The 13578-nt window shown below is 47.9% G+C and overlaps 2 protein-coding genes across 5 annotated transcripts in view; one reads left to right on the forward strand and one right to left on the reverse strand.

Annotated features, from left to right (window-relative positions):
* Positions 1-331: 331 nt before the first annotated feature.
* C4H14orf119 (chromosome 4 C14orf119 homolog) lies at positions 332-7935 on the reverse strand. 3 transcript variants are annotated; one of them, XM_058183932.1, is made up of 2 exons: positions 7647-7935; positions 332-837 (listed from the first exon to the last, which is right to left on the reverse strand). In XM_058183932.1, the coding sequence occupies exon 2, from the start codon at positions 834-836 to the stop codon at positions 489-491; it is 348 nt and encodes a 115-aa protein (XP_058039915.1). In that variant the 5' UTR covers position 837; positions 7647-7935; the 3' UTR covers positions 332-488. The 3 variants fall into 3 exon arrangements, with proteins under 3 accessions (XP_058039915.1, XP_058039913.1, XP_058039914.1); XM_058183930.1 differs by having other exon boundaries at positions 7729-7862; XM_058183931.1 differs by lacking the exon at positions 7647-7935 and adding an exon at positions 7306-7428.
* Positions 7248-13578, forward strand: part of ACIN1 (apoptotic chromatin condensation inducer 1) — a 73759-nt gene continuing 67428 nt past the window's right edge. Inside the window, exon 1 of one of the 2 annotated variants that reach the window (XM_058183923.1) lies at positions 7248-7380. Coding sequence is in view for 1 of the 2 variants with exons in the window: in XM_058183922.1 (XP_058039905.1) it covers positions 8301-8438 (138 nt within the window). In the remaining variant the exon portion in view is untranslated. Of the gene's footprint in view, positions 7381-8028; positions 8439-13578 lie in introns of those variants that run through there. The other variant, XM_058183922.1, reaches the window with a different exon arrangement.

Consider the following 13578-nt stretch of genomic DNA (forward strand, 5'->3'; position numbering starts at 1 on the left):
AGGGGATGATGGCCTCATTACATCCTCCGACTGGTCTGGTTCTGGCTCCTGCAGCCGGGCCAAAGGAATCAGTGCTCCCAAGGTAAGCCTTACTGGCCCTTCCCCCTCACTCTTGGAGTCACTGTCGGGCATGGGGCCAGGTTCGGGGGCTGGAGTCACAACACCCGTGCTCCCCCCATTCTTGGCACATGAAGGCCATCACTGCTATAAATCAAGAATTCTATTTGCGAACAATATTTTTTTGGTGCGGCTTTTACGCGCGGCTGTGGACAACGATAAGATTGGTCAACGTGCTCGCCGACGTCCCGGATGACGGATAGGGTACAAAAAGGAGAAGAAGAAACAATATTTTATTTTCATATTATTCAGGGTAGCACACGGGAAGGGCCTTTGGCCAAGCTTTCACAGCAGCCGGCTGAAGACGTCCAGAGAAATCGGTCCAAAATAAAAATAAAAACGAGACGGAAAGGAGAGCGCCACCGGCTGCCTCAGGTTTGTCTGGCGGTGGCGGCCACTTCTTGGTAAAACCGTCCCGCCAAATCCGGCATCTCTTCTTCCATCTGCCGGACAAACTCGTTGCGTTCGGCTTCCGACCAGCTGCGGAACCACTGGTCCCAGAGGCGCATCTGACACTCGTAGATGGACGGGGGCTTATCAGAGCCCATCCGGAGCCCCGACAGGCTCTCCAGCAGGGGGGACAGCTTCCAAGGGACGGCCTTGTCCACCAGGTCTCGGAGGAAGCGTTCCCGTTGGGCCAGAGTCCAGCTGGACAGCCAGTGCAGGAGGCAGCGCATCTCTTGGGCTGTCACGTAAGACAAGGGCAGTGGCTCCGACATCCTGCAGGACATGGCAGAGAAACAAGAGTGGGTGGAAGGGGATTTTAGCCAGTCCTCGACTTATGACATTTCTCTCCCATCCTTTCTTTCCTTCTCTCCTTTCCTCCCTCCCTCCCTTTCCTTCTCTCCTTCATTTCTTCTTCCCTCTCTTCTTTCCTTTTTTCCTCCCTCTTTCCTTCTCTCCTTCCCTCCCTCTCCTTTTCTTTCCTTCTCTCCTTCTTTCCCTTTGTTCCCTCCCTCCCTTTCCTTCTCGCCTTCTTTCCTTCCTTTCTTCCTCCCTTTCCTTCTCTCTTTCCTCCCTCCCTCCTTTTCTTTCCTTCCCCTCCTTCCCTTCCTTCTCTCCTTCCCTCTCCTTCCCTCCCTCTTTCCTTCTGTCCTTCCCCCTTTTTCCTTCCTTCTCTCCTTCCTCTGTCCCTCCTTCCTTCTCTCCTTCATTTCTTCTTCCTCTCTTCTTTCCTTTTTCCTCCCTCTTTCCTTCTCTCCTTCCCTCCTCCTTCCTTCTCTTTCCTTCTCTCCTTCTTTCCCTTTGTTCCCTCCCTCCCTTTCCTTCTCGCCTTCTCTCCTTCATTTCTTCTTCCCTCTTTTTTCTTCTCTCCTTCCCTCCCTCCTTTTCTTTCCTTCCCCTCCTTCCCTTCCTTCTCTCCTTCCCTCTCCTTCTTCCCTCCCTCTTTCCTTCTGTCCTTCCCCCTTTTTCCTTCCTTCTCTCCTTCCCTCTGTCCCTCCCTTTCCTTCCTTTCTTCCTCCCTTTTCCTTCCTTCTCTCTTTCCCTCCCTTTCTTCCCTCTCCCTCCCTTCCACTTTCTCTTCTTCCCTTCTTCATTCATCCTTCTAAGCGGGCAGCACCCAAATCATTCATATATATATGTTTTCTGAGGTTTTCGCGGGTGTTTGTATGTAGATCTTTGGTTATTCGGGTTTTCTCCCGCGTAAAATTGGAAGTGTCTTGGCGACGTTTCGACGAAGTCTCGTCATCTTCAGGCTTCAGCTTCGTGCTTCTGGGAGCAATGTGTGACTGCAGCTGTTTCTTCCTTTTTAACTGCTAGTGGGGGTTTGAACTGATTGGGTGGGAGCTTGGCTGTGCTCTGATTGGATGGGGTTTTTTTGGTGCTCTGATTGGATGGGGATGTGTCCTCTTTGGGTGGGGGCTTGGTTGTGCTCAGATTAGTCTGAGCTGCAGGGGGATTTGAGCTGTTGAGCTGCATAGCTGTTGCCTGGCTTCGTGTTCGTGGTCGTGCTACATCTTCATAGTGGGTGTCAGTCTGCTGCATGTATGGATTGGAGGGGTTTGAAATGGTTAATCTTGCAGTTGCGGTCTGGCTTCTGGTCTTTGGTCGTGCTTCTTGATCAGTGTGGGTTTGGGTCTGCTTTCTGGGTGGATGTGTGGTGGTGACATCCTGTGTGGACCTCGTGAGTGTGGGTCTGGTGTCATTCCTCGTGTTAGGGACACGTTTGTCAATAAGGGCAGGTTTCCAAATGGCTGGTAGGCGGGAGGTATCATCTCGTTTGTTCATGCTGTGTGGGCGTTTTTCTATCTCGATGGCTTCTCTGATCATTCTGTTGTTAAAGTGTTCAGTTTTGGCGATAGTTCTGGTCTTTTTAAAGTCAATATATATATGTAGGTCTTTGGTTATTCGGGTTTTCTCCCGCGTAAAATTGGAAGTGTCTTGGTGACGGTTCGATGAAGTCTCATTCGTCATCTTCAGGCTTCAACCGTGCTTCTGGGAGCAATGTGTGACTGCAGCTGTTTCTTCCTTTTAACTGCTAGTGGGGTTTGAACTGATTGGGTGGGAGCTTGGCTGTGCTCTGATTGGATGGGGTTTTTGTGCTCTGATTGGCTGGGGTGTGTCCTGTTTGGGTGGGGGCTGGGTTGTGCTCAGATTAGTCTGAGCTGCAGGGGGATTTGAGCTGGTGAGCTGCATAGCTGTTGTTTGGCTTCGTGTTCGTGGTCGTGCTACATCTTCATAGTGGGTGTCAGTCTGCTGCATGTATGGATTGGAGGGTTTGAAATGGTTAATCTTGCAGTTGCGGTCTGGCTTCTGGTCTTTGGTCGTGCTTCTTGATCAGTGTGGGTTTGGGTCTGCTTTCTGGGTGGATGTGTGGTGGTGACATCCTGTGTGGACCTCGTGAGTGTGGGTCTGGTGTCATTCCTCGTGTTAGGGACACGTTTGTCAATAAGGGCAGGTTTCCAAATGGCTGGTAGGCGGGAGGTATCATCTCGTTTGTTCATGCTGTGTGGGCGTTTTTCTATCTCGATGGCTTCTCTGATCATTCTGTTGTTAAAGTGTTCAGTTTTGGCGATAGTTCTGGTCTTTTTAAAGTCAATATATATATGTAGGTCTTTGGTTATTCGGGTTTTCTCCCGCGTAAAATTGGAAGTGTCTTGGTGACGGTTCGATGAAGTCTCATTCGTCATCTTCAGGCTTCAGCTTCGTGCTTCTGGGAGCAATGTGTGATTGCAGCTGTTTCTTCCTTTTTAACCGCTAGTGGGGGTTTGAACTGATTGGGTGGGAGCTTGGCTGTGCTCTGATTGGATGGGGGTTTTTTTGTGCTCTGATTGGCTGGGGGTGTGTCCTATTTGGGTGGGGGCTTCGTTGTGCTCAGATTAGTCTGAGTTCCAGGAGGATTTGAGCTTGTGAGCTGCATTGCTGTTGTTTGGCTTCGTGTTTGTGGTCGTGCTACATCTTCATAGTGGGTGTCTGTCTGCTGTATGTATGGATTGGAGGGGTTTGAAATGGCTAATGTTGCAGTTGCGGTCTGGCTTCTGGTCTTTGGTCGTGCTTCTTGATCAGTGTGGGTTTGGGTCTGCTTTCTGGGTGGATGTGGGGTGGTGACATCCTGTGTGGACCTCGTGAGTGTGGGTCTGGTGTCATTCCTCATGTTAGGGACGTCGAAACGTCGCCAAGACACTTCCAATTTTACACGGGAGAAAACCCGAATAACCAAAGACCTACATACAAACACCTGCGAAAACCTCAGAAAACATATATATATATATACATATATATATATATATATATATATATATATATATATATATATATATATATATATATATATATATATATAGAACCCCACTAAAATCCAAGACAGAGAACAAGAAAACGGCACAGCCCTCCTCCCATATATAAAAGGCACCACAGACAGAATCAGCAAGATCCTCCACAAACACAACATCAAGACAGCATTCTGCACAAACAGAAAAATATCCACCATCCTAAGAAACCCCAAAGACAAAATTGAGTTAGAAAATCAAGGAGTATATGAAATCCCATGCACCGCCTGCCCCACCACATACATTGGACAAACCAACAGAAGAATAAGTGCACGCATTGAAGAACACAAGAACTCAGTCAAAAAAGAGGAACCAACTTCTTCCTGGTCCAACACTTTAAAGTCACAGGACATGATATTGACTTTAAAAGACCAGAACTATCGCCAAAACTGAACACTTTAACAACAGAATAATCAGAGAAGCCATCGAGATAGAAAAACGCCCACACAGCATGAACAAACGAGATGACACCTCCCGCCTACCAGCCATTTGGAAACCTGCCCTTATTGACAAACGTGTCCCTAACACGAGGAATGACACCAGACCCACACTCACGAGGTCCACACAGGATGTCACCACCACATCCACCCAGAAAGCACACCCAAACCCACACTGATCAGGAAGCAGGACCAAGGACCAGAAGCGAGAGCGCAGCTGCAACATTAGCCACTTCAAACCCCTTCAATCCATACATGCAGCAGACTGACACCCACTACGAAGATGTAGCACGACCACGAACACGAAGCCAAACAGCAGCAGTGCAGCTCACCAGCTCAAATCCCCTGCAGCACAGATTAGACTGAGCACAACCAAGCCCCACCAACACAGGACACACCCCAGCCAATCAGAGCACAGAAAAACCCCATCCAATCAGAGCACAGCCAAGCTCCCACCCAATCAGTTCAAACCCCACTAGCAGTTAAAGGAAGAAACAGCTGCGATCACACATTGCTCCCAGAAGCACGAAGCTGAAGCCTGAAGATGACAAATGAGACTTCATCGAAACGTCGCCAAGACACTTCCAATTTTACGCGGGAGAAAACTCGAATAACCAAAGACCTACACACACACACACACACACACACACACACACACACACACACATATATATATATATATATATATATATATATATATATATATATATATATATATATATATATATATATGTCTTTGGTTGTTCGGGTTTTCTCCGTGTAAAATTGGAAGTGTCTTGGCGATGTTTGACGTCCCTAACACGAGAATGACACCAGACCCGTGTAAAGAAGTGTCTTTTACACGGGAGAAAACCCGAACAACCAAAGACCTATATACAAACACCCGTGAAAACCTCAGAAAACAAATATATATATATATATATATATATATATATATATATATATATATACACACACACACACACACACACATACATATATATGTATGTACGTATGAAATATCTTTGGAAAGCAAAATTTGGAGAGCCGATGGAATGAGGAAACGTTGAAGATACCAGAAAAGCTAGATTATGGAGCAAAAATGTAGGCAAAATCCTATCCTACATGGATATATTATAGGACCAGAGTCATAACTAAAAATATCTACAGCCAACATCTGTACTGAAAATAAATCCGCTTATTGCCACACCGCATTCCCCAAAGATTGTTTTCCTCCAGGAAACACACCATCAAAAGCTTGGGAAACCCAAACCGGCTCTGCATTTGCAATGAAAAGCAGGAGCACAGCATCCTAAGGATACAATTAGCATAGCTAAATAAACCAAAACAGGTTTAAAAATAACATGCAAATTGTATTAAAGGGCCACTGAAACCATTTCCTACTTAACTCTTTTATTCTCCCCAGCCAAACCGCTGTTTGTAACAATTTCTTGCTCTAAAAAACCCCACACGTTATAATAAATATTGCGTACAGTTCAATTTACAGATCCAAAGGGATAGAAAATATGTTTAGGGGAAGGAAGGAAGGAAGGAAGGAAACTTGTAAGTGGTTGGGCAGGGCAGCCACGCAAGTAAAATTCTCTTCCTCTTCCGCTGGGGGAGAAAAACTTGCATAAAGTGCTTTTTAAACTTTGCAATTTTAAGATAAGCAGATTTTAGCTGAAGGAAAGGAAGGAAATAAGGGGGTAGGGAAGAAGGAGAAAGAGAATGATGGAGGGGAGGAGGGGAGGAAGAGAAGACAAGAAAGAGAGGGAGGGAGGGAAGGAAGGAAAGAGAAGGGGGAGAAAGGAAAAGAAAGCAGGAGAGAGGGAGGGGTGGAGAGAAGGATGAAGACAAGAAAGGGAAGAGGGAGGGAAGAAAAGAAGGGTTAGAGGAAGAGAGGGAGAAATGGAGGAAAGAAGCAAGGAAAGAGAAAGGGAAGGAAGGCAAGAAAGAGGGAAGGAGGGAGATGAAGGAAGAAGGGTTAGAAGTCCTTCCTTCCTCTTTTTCTCCCTTCCTTTTCTTTCCCTCCCTCCCTTCTCCATCTCATTCCGTCCTTCTTTCTTTTGTCCCTATCCTTCCTCCCTTTCCTTCCAGGCTTCCTCCCTTCCTTTCTATCCCTTCCTTCCTTCCTCCTCTTCTGTTCTTCCTTCCTTTCCTCCCTTCCTCTCCTTCCTTCCTCCGTCCATCATTCCTTCTTCCCTCTCCTTCTGTTCTTCCTTCTTTCCTTTCCTCCCTCCCTTCTTCCTCCCTCCGTCTGTCATTCCTTCCTCCCTCTTCTTCTGTTCTTCCTTCTTTCCTTTCCTCCATCGTTCCTCCCTCCCTCTCCTTCTGTTCTTCCTTCCTTCCTTTCCTCCCTCCCCCTTTCTTTCTCCCCTTCCTTCCTTCCTTTCTCCCTTCGTCTGTTGTTCCTTCCTCCCTCTCCTTCTGTTCTTCTTCCTTCTTTCCTTCCTTCGTCCGTCGTTCCTCCCTCCCTCTTTCTGTTCCTCTTCCCTCCCTTCCTTCCCTCCCTCCCCTTCCTCCTTCCTTCCTCCCTCGCCTGTTCTTCCTTTCCTCCTTCCCCCTTCCTCCGTCTGTAGTTCCTTCCTCCCTTTCCTATTCTTCCTTCCTTCTTTCCTCCCTCCGTCGTTCCTTCCTCCCTCTTCTGTTCTTCCTTCCTTCCTCCCTTCCTCCTTCCCCCTTCCTTCCTCCCTCCGTCATTCCTTCCTCCCTCTCCTGTTCTTCCTTCCTCCCTTTCTCCCTCCGCCTGTCGTTCCTTCTTCCCTCTCCTTCTGTTCTTCCTTCCTTCCTTCCTCCCTTTCCTCTCTCTCTCCCTCCCTCTCCTTCTTTCATAACTTTCTCCTTCCGTTCTTCTTTCCTTCCTTTCTCCCTCCATCCGTCGTTCCTTCCTCCCTCTCCTGTTCTTCCTTCCTCCCTCTCCTTCCTTTCTCCCTTTCCTCTCTCCCTCCCTCTCCTTCTTTCCTAACTTTCTCCTTCCTTCCTTCCCTCCAACTCGAACCCACCTTTAAAAGTTGCCAAAGTTGGGAAGCCGTATTGAAAAGCCAACGGGGGAGGTTTCCTCTCAACGGAGCAGGCACGTGAGTATAAAGACAACCCTCCCCCTCCCCCAAACAAGTCAGCTTTTGAACAGAACTCGGGTGGGGCAAAACAAACCCCCAATGCTGGCTAGCCCAGCACGAATCCCGGTTTGCCCCTGGCAGAACCCCAGGCGGGGTTAAAACGGCCCCTCCCGGGTCCTGGGTCTCCCCCACTGTCGGAATGCAGCCCCCAGACACGTGCAAACCGGGTTTAGTTCAGCCCGATGGGATTTGTAGTCCCACCCTGCCCACGATCGCAAGCAAACCTAGGCAAGGCTTTTTGCAATCCCTTTGCCCGGCCGGTTCCTTGGAGCCAGGAGACTAAGCCAGCATCGCCTTCCTTCTCACCTGCTTTTTGGCTCAGATCCTGGTTTGTCCCATCGCCGCGAAAGAAACTCTCGTTTTTCGTCCGCTCCGCCTTCGGGAGAGCCTCGGGCGGGGCGGCGGAAATCGCCGAAGTTATCCGGAAATACCCGAAGATGAACTCGGGGCCGCCGGCCTTTTCCGATCGATTTTTTTTTTTTTTTACACTTCGGCGCTGGCCGGAAGTTGACGAAAGTTTTTCCGGGACCGCCCCCCCACTTCCCCACTTGTCCGATGCCGAAGACTTCCGGAAGTTCCCGAGTCCTGCTCAGAACTCACTTCCAGGTTGGGAAGCCATTCTCGATAGACCCGGAAATGCCCCGATGTAGCCCGGAAAGAGTTGCTGGAGCCAGAGCGGCCCCTCCGCCCCTTCCTTCCTCCTCCTCCTCCTCCCGAACGCCGAACGGAAGTCTCCGAAAACAGACGGCGCTCGACGAAGAGCGGCCGGACGTCCACGAGACGGGGTCGGAGGTCGCCTCCGAGCGCCGAGGCCTTCTCCGGAAGTTGCCGAACGCCCCCGAAGCTCCCGGGGAGGGCAGGCAGCAGCGCCACACAAGATGGCGGACGGGGAGGAGGTTACTCTGGACGGGAGGCCGCTTCAGGCGTTGAGGGTCGCCGACCTGAAGGCGGCGTTGGAGCAGCGGGGCCTGCCTAAGAGCGGGCAGAAGAGCGCCTTGATTAAGCGGCTCCGTGGGGTGAGGAAAAAAAAAAAAGGGCCCGGCGGGGAAAGGGGGCCCGGGGGCCCGGGTGGCTTCGCGCATGCGTAAACCAAGACGGGCAGGGTTTTTTCCCCCCCTCTTTCCTCCGGGCTTTTCAGCAACGCGGGCCCCTGGCCCTGGGGTGCCTCTGCTACGCATGCGCGGGGGCAATAGCCCACTACCGCCACCAAGCGGAGGGGGGGTAGAATAGGTCTCTGTCGCCCATAGGGAGAAATGGGGGGGGGGAAAGAAGAGACTCCTATTGGCTGGAGAAGCCTTTGACGTCACTTTGGGGTCGCCCCATAGAAATAAGGGAGGGGGGATCCCCTTTTAAGTGAGTTGGGGGAAACCCTTGCAGAAGTTTAGCAGCCTGTTGGTGGGGGGGAGAAAAATGGGCACTTCCTGGCCCCACCAGTGCTGGGGGGCTATGGGGTCGCCCCATGGAGGCCTGATCCTCTCCCCCCCCCAAAAAAAGCTTCCAGTTTGGCAACTTACCTTCCACTTTTTGGGGGGTGGGGTTAGGCGGGGAGGGTGGGTCTCCATTCATCCCCTAAGAGCCCCCCTCCCCACCCATAAGTTTCCTAACAGAGGTTGCTCCCTGCAGTGAAGATGAGCTGGTTTAATTCAGATTTCGGTAACAGTTTGACCAAAGAGTCGGAAGGGACCTTGGAGGTCATCTAGCCCAACCCCCGCATTGCTCACACAGGAGACGTGTAACTAGGGGTGCGAACCGCCCGAACTGCAGACCTCTCTGATTGAAAGGCTTAAGGTTAAAAAGTTTTCACCTGGGACAGGTAGGCTCCTCACACTGACGACGGTTCGCTTAGTGACCGGTGCTGGAAAAAAAAGGGGGACCGTTTTTCATGCTTAATGACCGTTGCAGCATTCCCACGGTCGCACGGCTCGGCTCTTAACCCTGCTTTTAATTCGGATTTCATTCAAGTTAAAAAGTTTTCAACTGGGACAGGTAGGCTCCTCGCACTGACAACGGTTCGCTTAGTGACCGGCGCTGGGGAAAAAAGGGACCGTTTTTCACGCTTAATGACCGTTGCAGCATTCCCCCCCCCCACCCACCCACGGTTGCAGGGCTCGGCTCTTAACCCCGCTTTTAATTCGGATTTCATTCAGGTTAAAAAGTTTTCACCTGAGACAGGTGGGCTCCTCGAACTTATGACAGTTTGCTTAGTGACTGGCGCTGGAAAAAAAGGAACCGAGTAACGTTTTTCACGCTTAATGACCGTTGCGGCATTCCCACGGTCGCACGGCTTGGCTCTTAACCCTGCTTTTCATTCAGATTTCATTCAGGTTAAAAAGTTTTCACCTGGGACAGGTGGGCTCCTCGCACTGACAAAGTCACCCAGCCAACTCTTATGGCTCGGGCGGGATTCAACTCACCATCTCCTGCTTTCTAGCCTTGGTGCCCTTAACCGCTAGTCCCAAATTTGCTCAGACATGAAGTTACTACCTTCCTGTTGTATAACCAGGTTTTTTTTGGCACTGAACTCCCATCCTTGCCTGAGGCTGTCATCTCCTCCTTACAGCTGTACAGCTTAGCTTGGGATGATCAATATTAAATACGATAATAATCAAAGTTTGCGACGGAATTGAACCAGTCAATGGAGCATCCTAGTCAGTGAGTGTTTCGCACAGATGGCGGCGACACTGAACTTTGTGCCTAGAGAGTTTTTCTCCAAAGGACACGTCGTTGCACAGGAAGTCCTCGACTTAATGGCCGCAGTGGAGCCCCAAATGTCTGTTGCTAAGCGAGACATTTGCAAAGGGAGTTTGGCCCCATTTACAATCCTTCTTGATGTAGCACTCGTTAAGTTAGTAACATGGTTGTTAAGTGAATCAGAAGGTTGCGAAACGTGGTCACCTGATCCCGGGACACTGCGACCGTCATAAATATGAGTCAGTGGCCAAGCGTCATATTTTGATCACCTGAGCATGATGTAGCTGTATGTGGAAAACGGTCTTAAGTCACTTTTTAAAGTGCTGTTGTAACGTCGGTCACTAAACAAACTGTTCTAAATCGAGGACTGACCGTATTCGGTAGGATTTAAACGCAGAACTTAAAATATTTGATGCCTTGTTTGTGTGTCATTGTCTGCTTAATGAATCCTTAAATCTGAAATTATTATGGTTGTGTTATAGGGGGGCATTGCACTCTGTTTTAATTCATTTTTTACTCATTTGGAAGTAAACTTATTTGGGCTCTTAAGGCAGCATAGTACAGTGGTTAGAGTCTGCACTGAGGCAGGTGACTCTGATCCGGTTCATTGCTGACCCAGGGGCCATATAAATTTCTTTTCCTTAGCATTTCCTGCCCCACAAAATAGTTGGAAAATAAAATGAGCCCGGAAAGGCTGCATGTTTTAGACTAAAACTCTCTGGAGAAATAAATAGAAATGTTACGAAAGAACTATAAAGTAGCCCTTGATGTAAGACCAGCCAAATAATTCTATCATGAAGCGAGACGTAAGTGAGTTTCCCCCCATTTTTACAACCTTGCTTGCCGCCATGGTTAAGTGAATCGCGGCAGTTGTTAAGTTAGTAAGAATGGAAAAGCCAGATTAAGTGAATCTGGCTTTGCCATTGATTTTTTTTTGCTCGTCAGAAAGTCTCAAAAAGTGATCACGTGACCCTGGGACAGTCCAACTGTCATAAATACGAGTCAGTTTGCCAAGTTTTTTATTTATTTATTTATTTGCATTTATATCCCGCCCTTCTCCGAAGACTCAGGGCGGCTTATACTATGTCAAGCAATAGTCTTCATCCACTTGTATATTATATACAAAGTCAACTTATTGCCCCCAACAATCTGGGTCCTCATTTGACCTACCTTATAAAGGATGGAAGGCTGAGTCAACCTTGGGCCTGGTGGGACTTGAACCTGCAGTAATTGCAAGCAGCTGCTGTTATTAACAGACTGCATTAGTCTGTTGAGCCACCAGAGGCCCAGTTTGCATTTTGATCACGCGATCGTGGGGATGTTGTAAACGTTGTAAGTTTGAAAACGGGTCACAAGTCCTTTTCTTTCTCCAGTTCCGTGGTAACTTTTGAACGGTCACTAAACGAACTGCTGTAAGTCGATAGGACTGCCTGCCTATGTTGGCTTGGGAGGAATCCACGTGGATCAAGGAAAGTGGAACTCCAAAAACTCGTAGTTTTTAGCAGAGCTGCTCTTTTGCCTTCGATTGGAGAAAAGCCGGCTGTCAGCTTTGGAAGCCATATTAGTCCGGAGGCTTCCGTGCTGCTACTATCTCATATGTGGGAAAATAGCAGGGGGGGTTTAGTAGAGGGGTTGTCTTTAGACATAATAGCATTCTTTCTGTCGGTCAAGGTCAGGCCGAACCTGCATCTGGAGAAGGAGTGGTCGGAGTGTTGTCTCGAGATGGACGGTTGTTGATTGGAGCATGGGATCGACTGCGGAGTCAGGAGATGGTTTGGGGTTTTTTTGATTTACTGAAGGAAAACCCGGACCGCTCAAATTTGGGTTTTCCCAGATATGCCAGTTTACCTATCCTAGTAAATAGAACTTCGAAAGATGCTTGCTTCGGCGTTTTTAACTTGGAGTGGGAGTTTTTTTCTGGAATGCTGACACCGGCTGGATTTAAATCATGGTTTGTCAGGTACCGTGTTTCCCTGAAAATAAGACCCGGTCTTATATTAATTTTTGCTCCAAAAGATGCATTAGGGCTTATTTTTCTGGTTACGTCTTATTTTGGGGAAAATACGGTACTAAATGCGTCCGTCTGGCTGACAATCTTAACTGGGGCTTATTTTGGGGGTAGGGCTTATATTACGAGCATCCTGAAAAATCATGCTAGAACTTATTTTCTGGTTGAGTCTTATTTTCGGGGAAATACAGTACTAAATGCATCCATCTGGCTAACAATCTTAACTGGGGCTTATTTTGGGGGTAGGGCTTATATTACGAGGATCCTGAAAAATCATGCTAGAAATTATTTTCTGGTTGGGTCTTATTTTAGGGGAAACACGATACTAAATGTGTCCATCTGGCTGACAATTTTAACTGGGGCTTATTTTGGGAGTAGGGCTTATATTATGAGATACCTGAAAAATCATGCTAGAACTTATTTTCCAGTTGGGTATTATTTGCGGGGAAATACAGTACTAAATGCACCCATCTGGCTGACAATCTTAATTGGGGTAGCTTATTTTCGGGGTAGGGCTTATATTACGAGCATCCTGAAAAATCATGCTTGGGCTTATTTTCCAGTTTGGCCTTATTTTCAGGGAAAATGGTATTTAGGCTTTGAGGTGCTTGGGTCATAAACAAAAGGTGTGGGTGTGATAGAGACAACAATCAGCCACACAACTCTCACCGAGAGGGATCAGATGTTGTATACAGGTAGTCCTCAACTTACAGCCGTTCGTTTAGTGACCATTCGTACTTACAACGGCGCTGAAAAAAATTGATTTAGGAGGATTTTTCACACTTCAGACCTTGGCAGCATCCGAGGATCATGTGATCAAAATTCAAACGCTTAGCAACTGGAGTATATTTATGACGGTTGTGGATGGTGCTCAAGGGTCATGGGTTTTATATATATATATATATATATATATATATATATTTATATATTTATTTATTTTACAACCTTCCGGCAAACCGAGGCAATGGGGAAAGGCAGATTTCTCCCTTTAACAATCGGGTTACTAACTTTAAAAAAAAGGACAGCGATTCTCTGAACAATTATGGCAAGAGAGATTGTAAAATGGGATGAAGCTCCCTCAAAGGTCGCTTTGCTCATTAACAGAAATTTGTGGTGGGGGGCTAACTCTGGTCGTAAGTCAAGGATTCCCTGTATGTAGTTCCACTGAGAAATAATAATTTTGGACATGGGATGTTTAGCTTTCTTCGGCGCCAATCCTGCAGATCTAATTTCAGGTGCGCAGGTGAGAAACCTGTAGAAAGGTCTGAATTTGTCAATCTCGTCATAACTGTGAAAAACGGTCATAAATCCCTCCATTCAGCGCCATTGTAACTTTGAATGGTCACTAAATGGAACCGTTGTAAGTTGACTCCTTGTATTCTCTGCGATTCCGCAGCATTTTTTCCTATTCTAGTGCTGCTGATTTTCAGCCAAGAAACGGTATTAGATATTTTGAA

The sequence above is a fragment of the Ahaetulla prasina genome, chromosome 4 (genome assembly GCF_028640845.1).
Source record: "Ahaetulla prasina isolate Xishuangbanna chromosome 4, ASM2864084v1, whole genome shotgun sequence".
Lineage (NCBI taxonomy): Eukaryota > Metazoa > Chordata > Lepidosauria > Squamata > Colubridae > Ahaetulla > Ahaetulla prasina.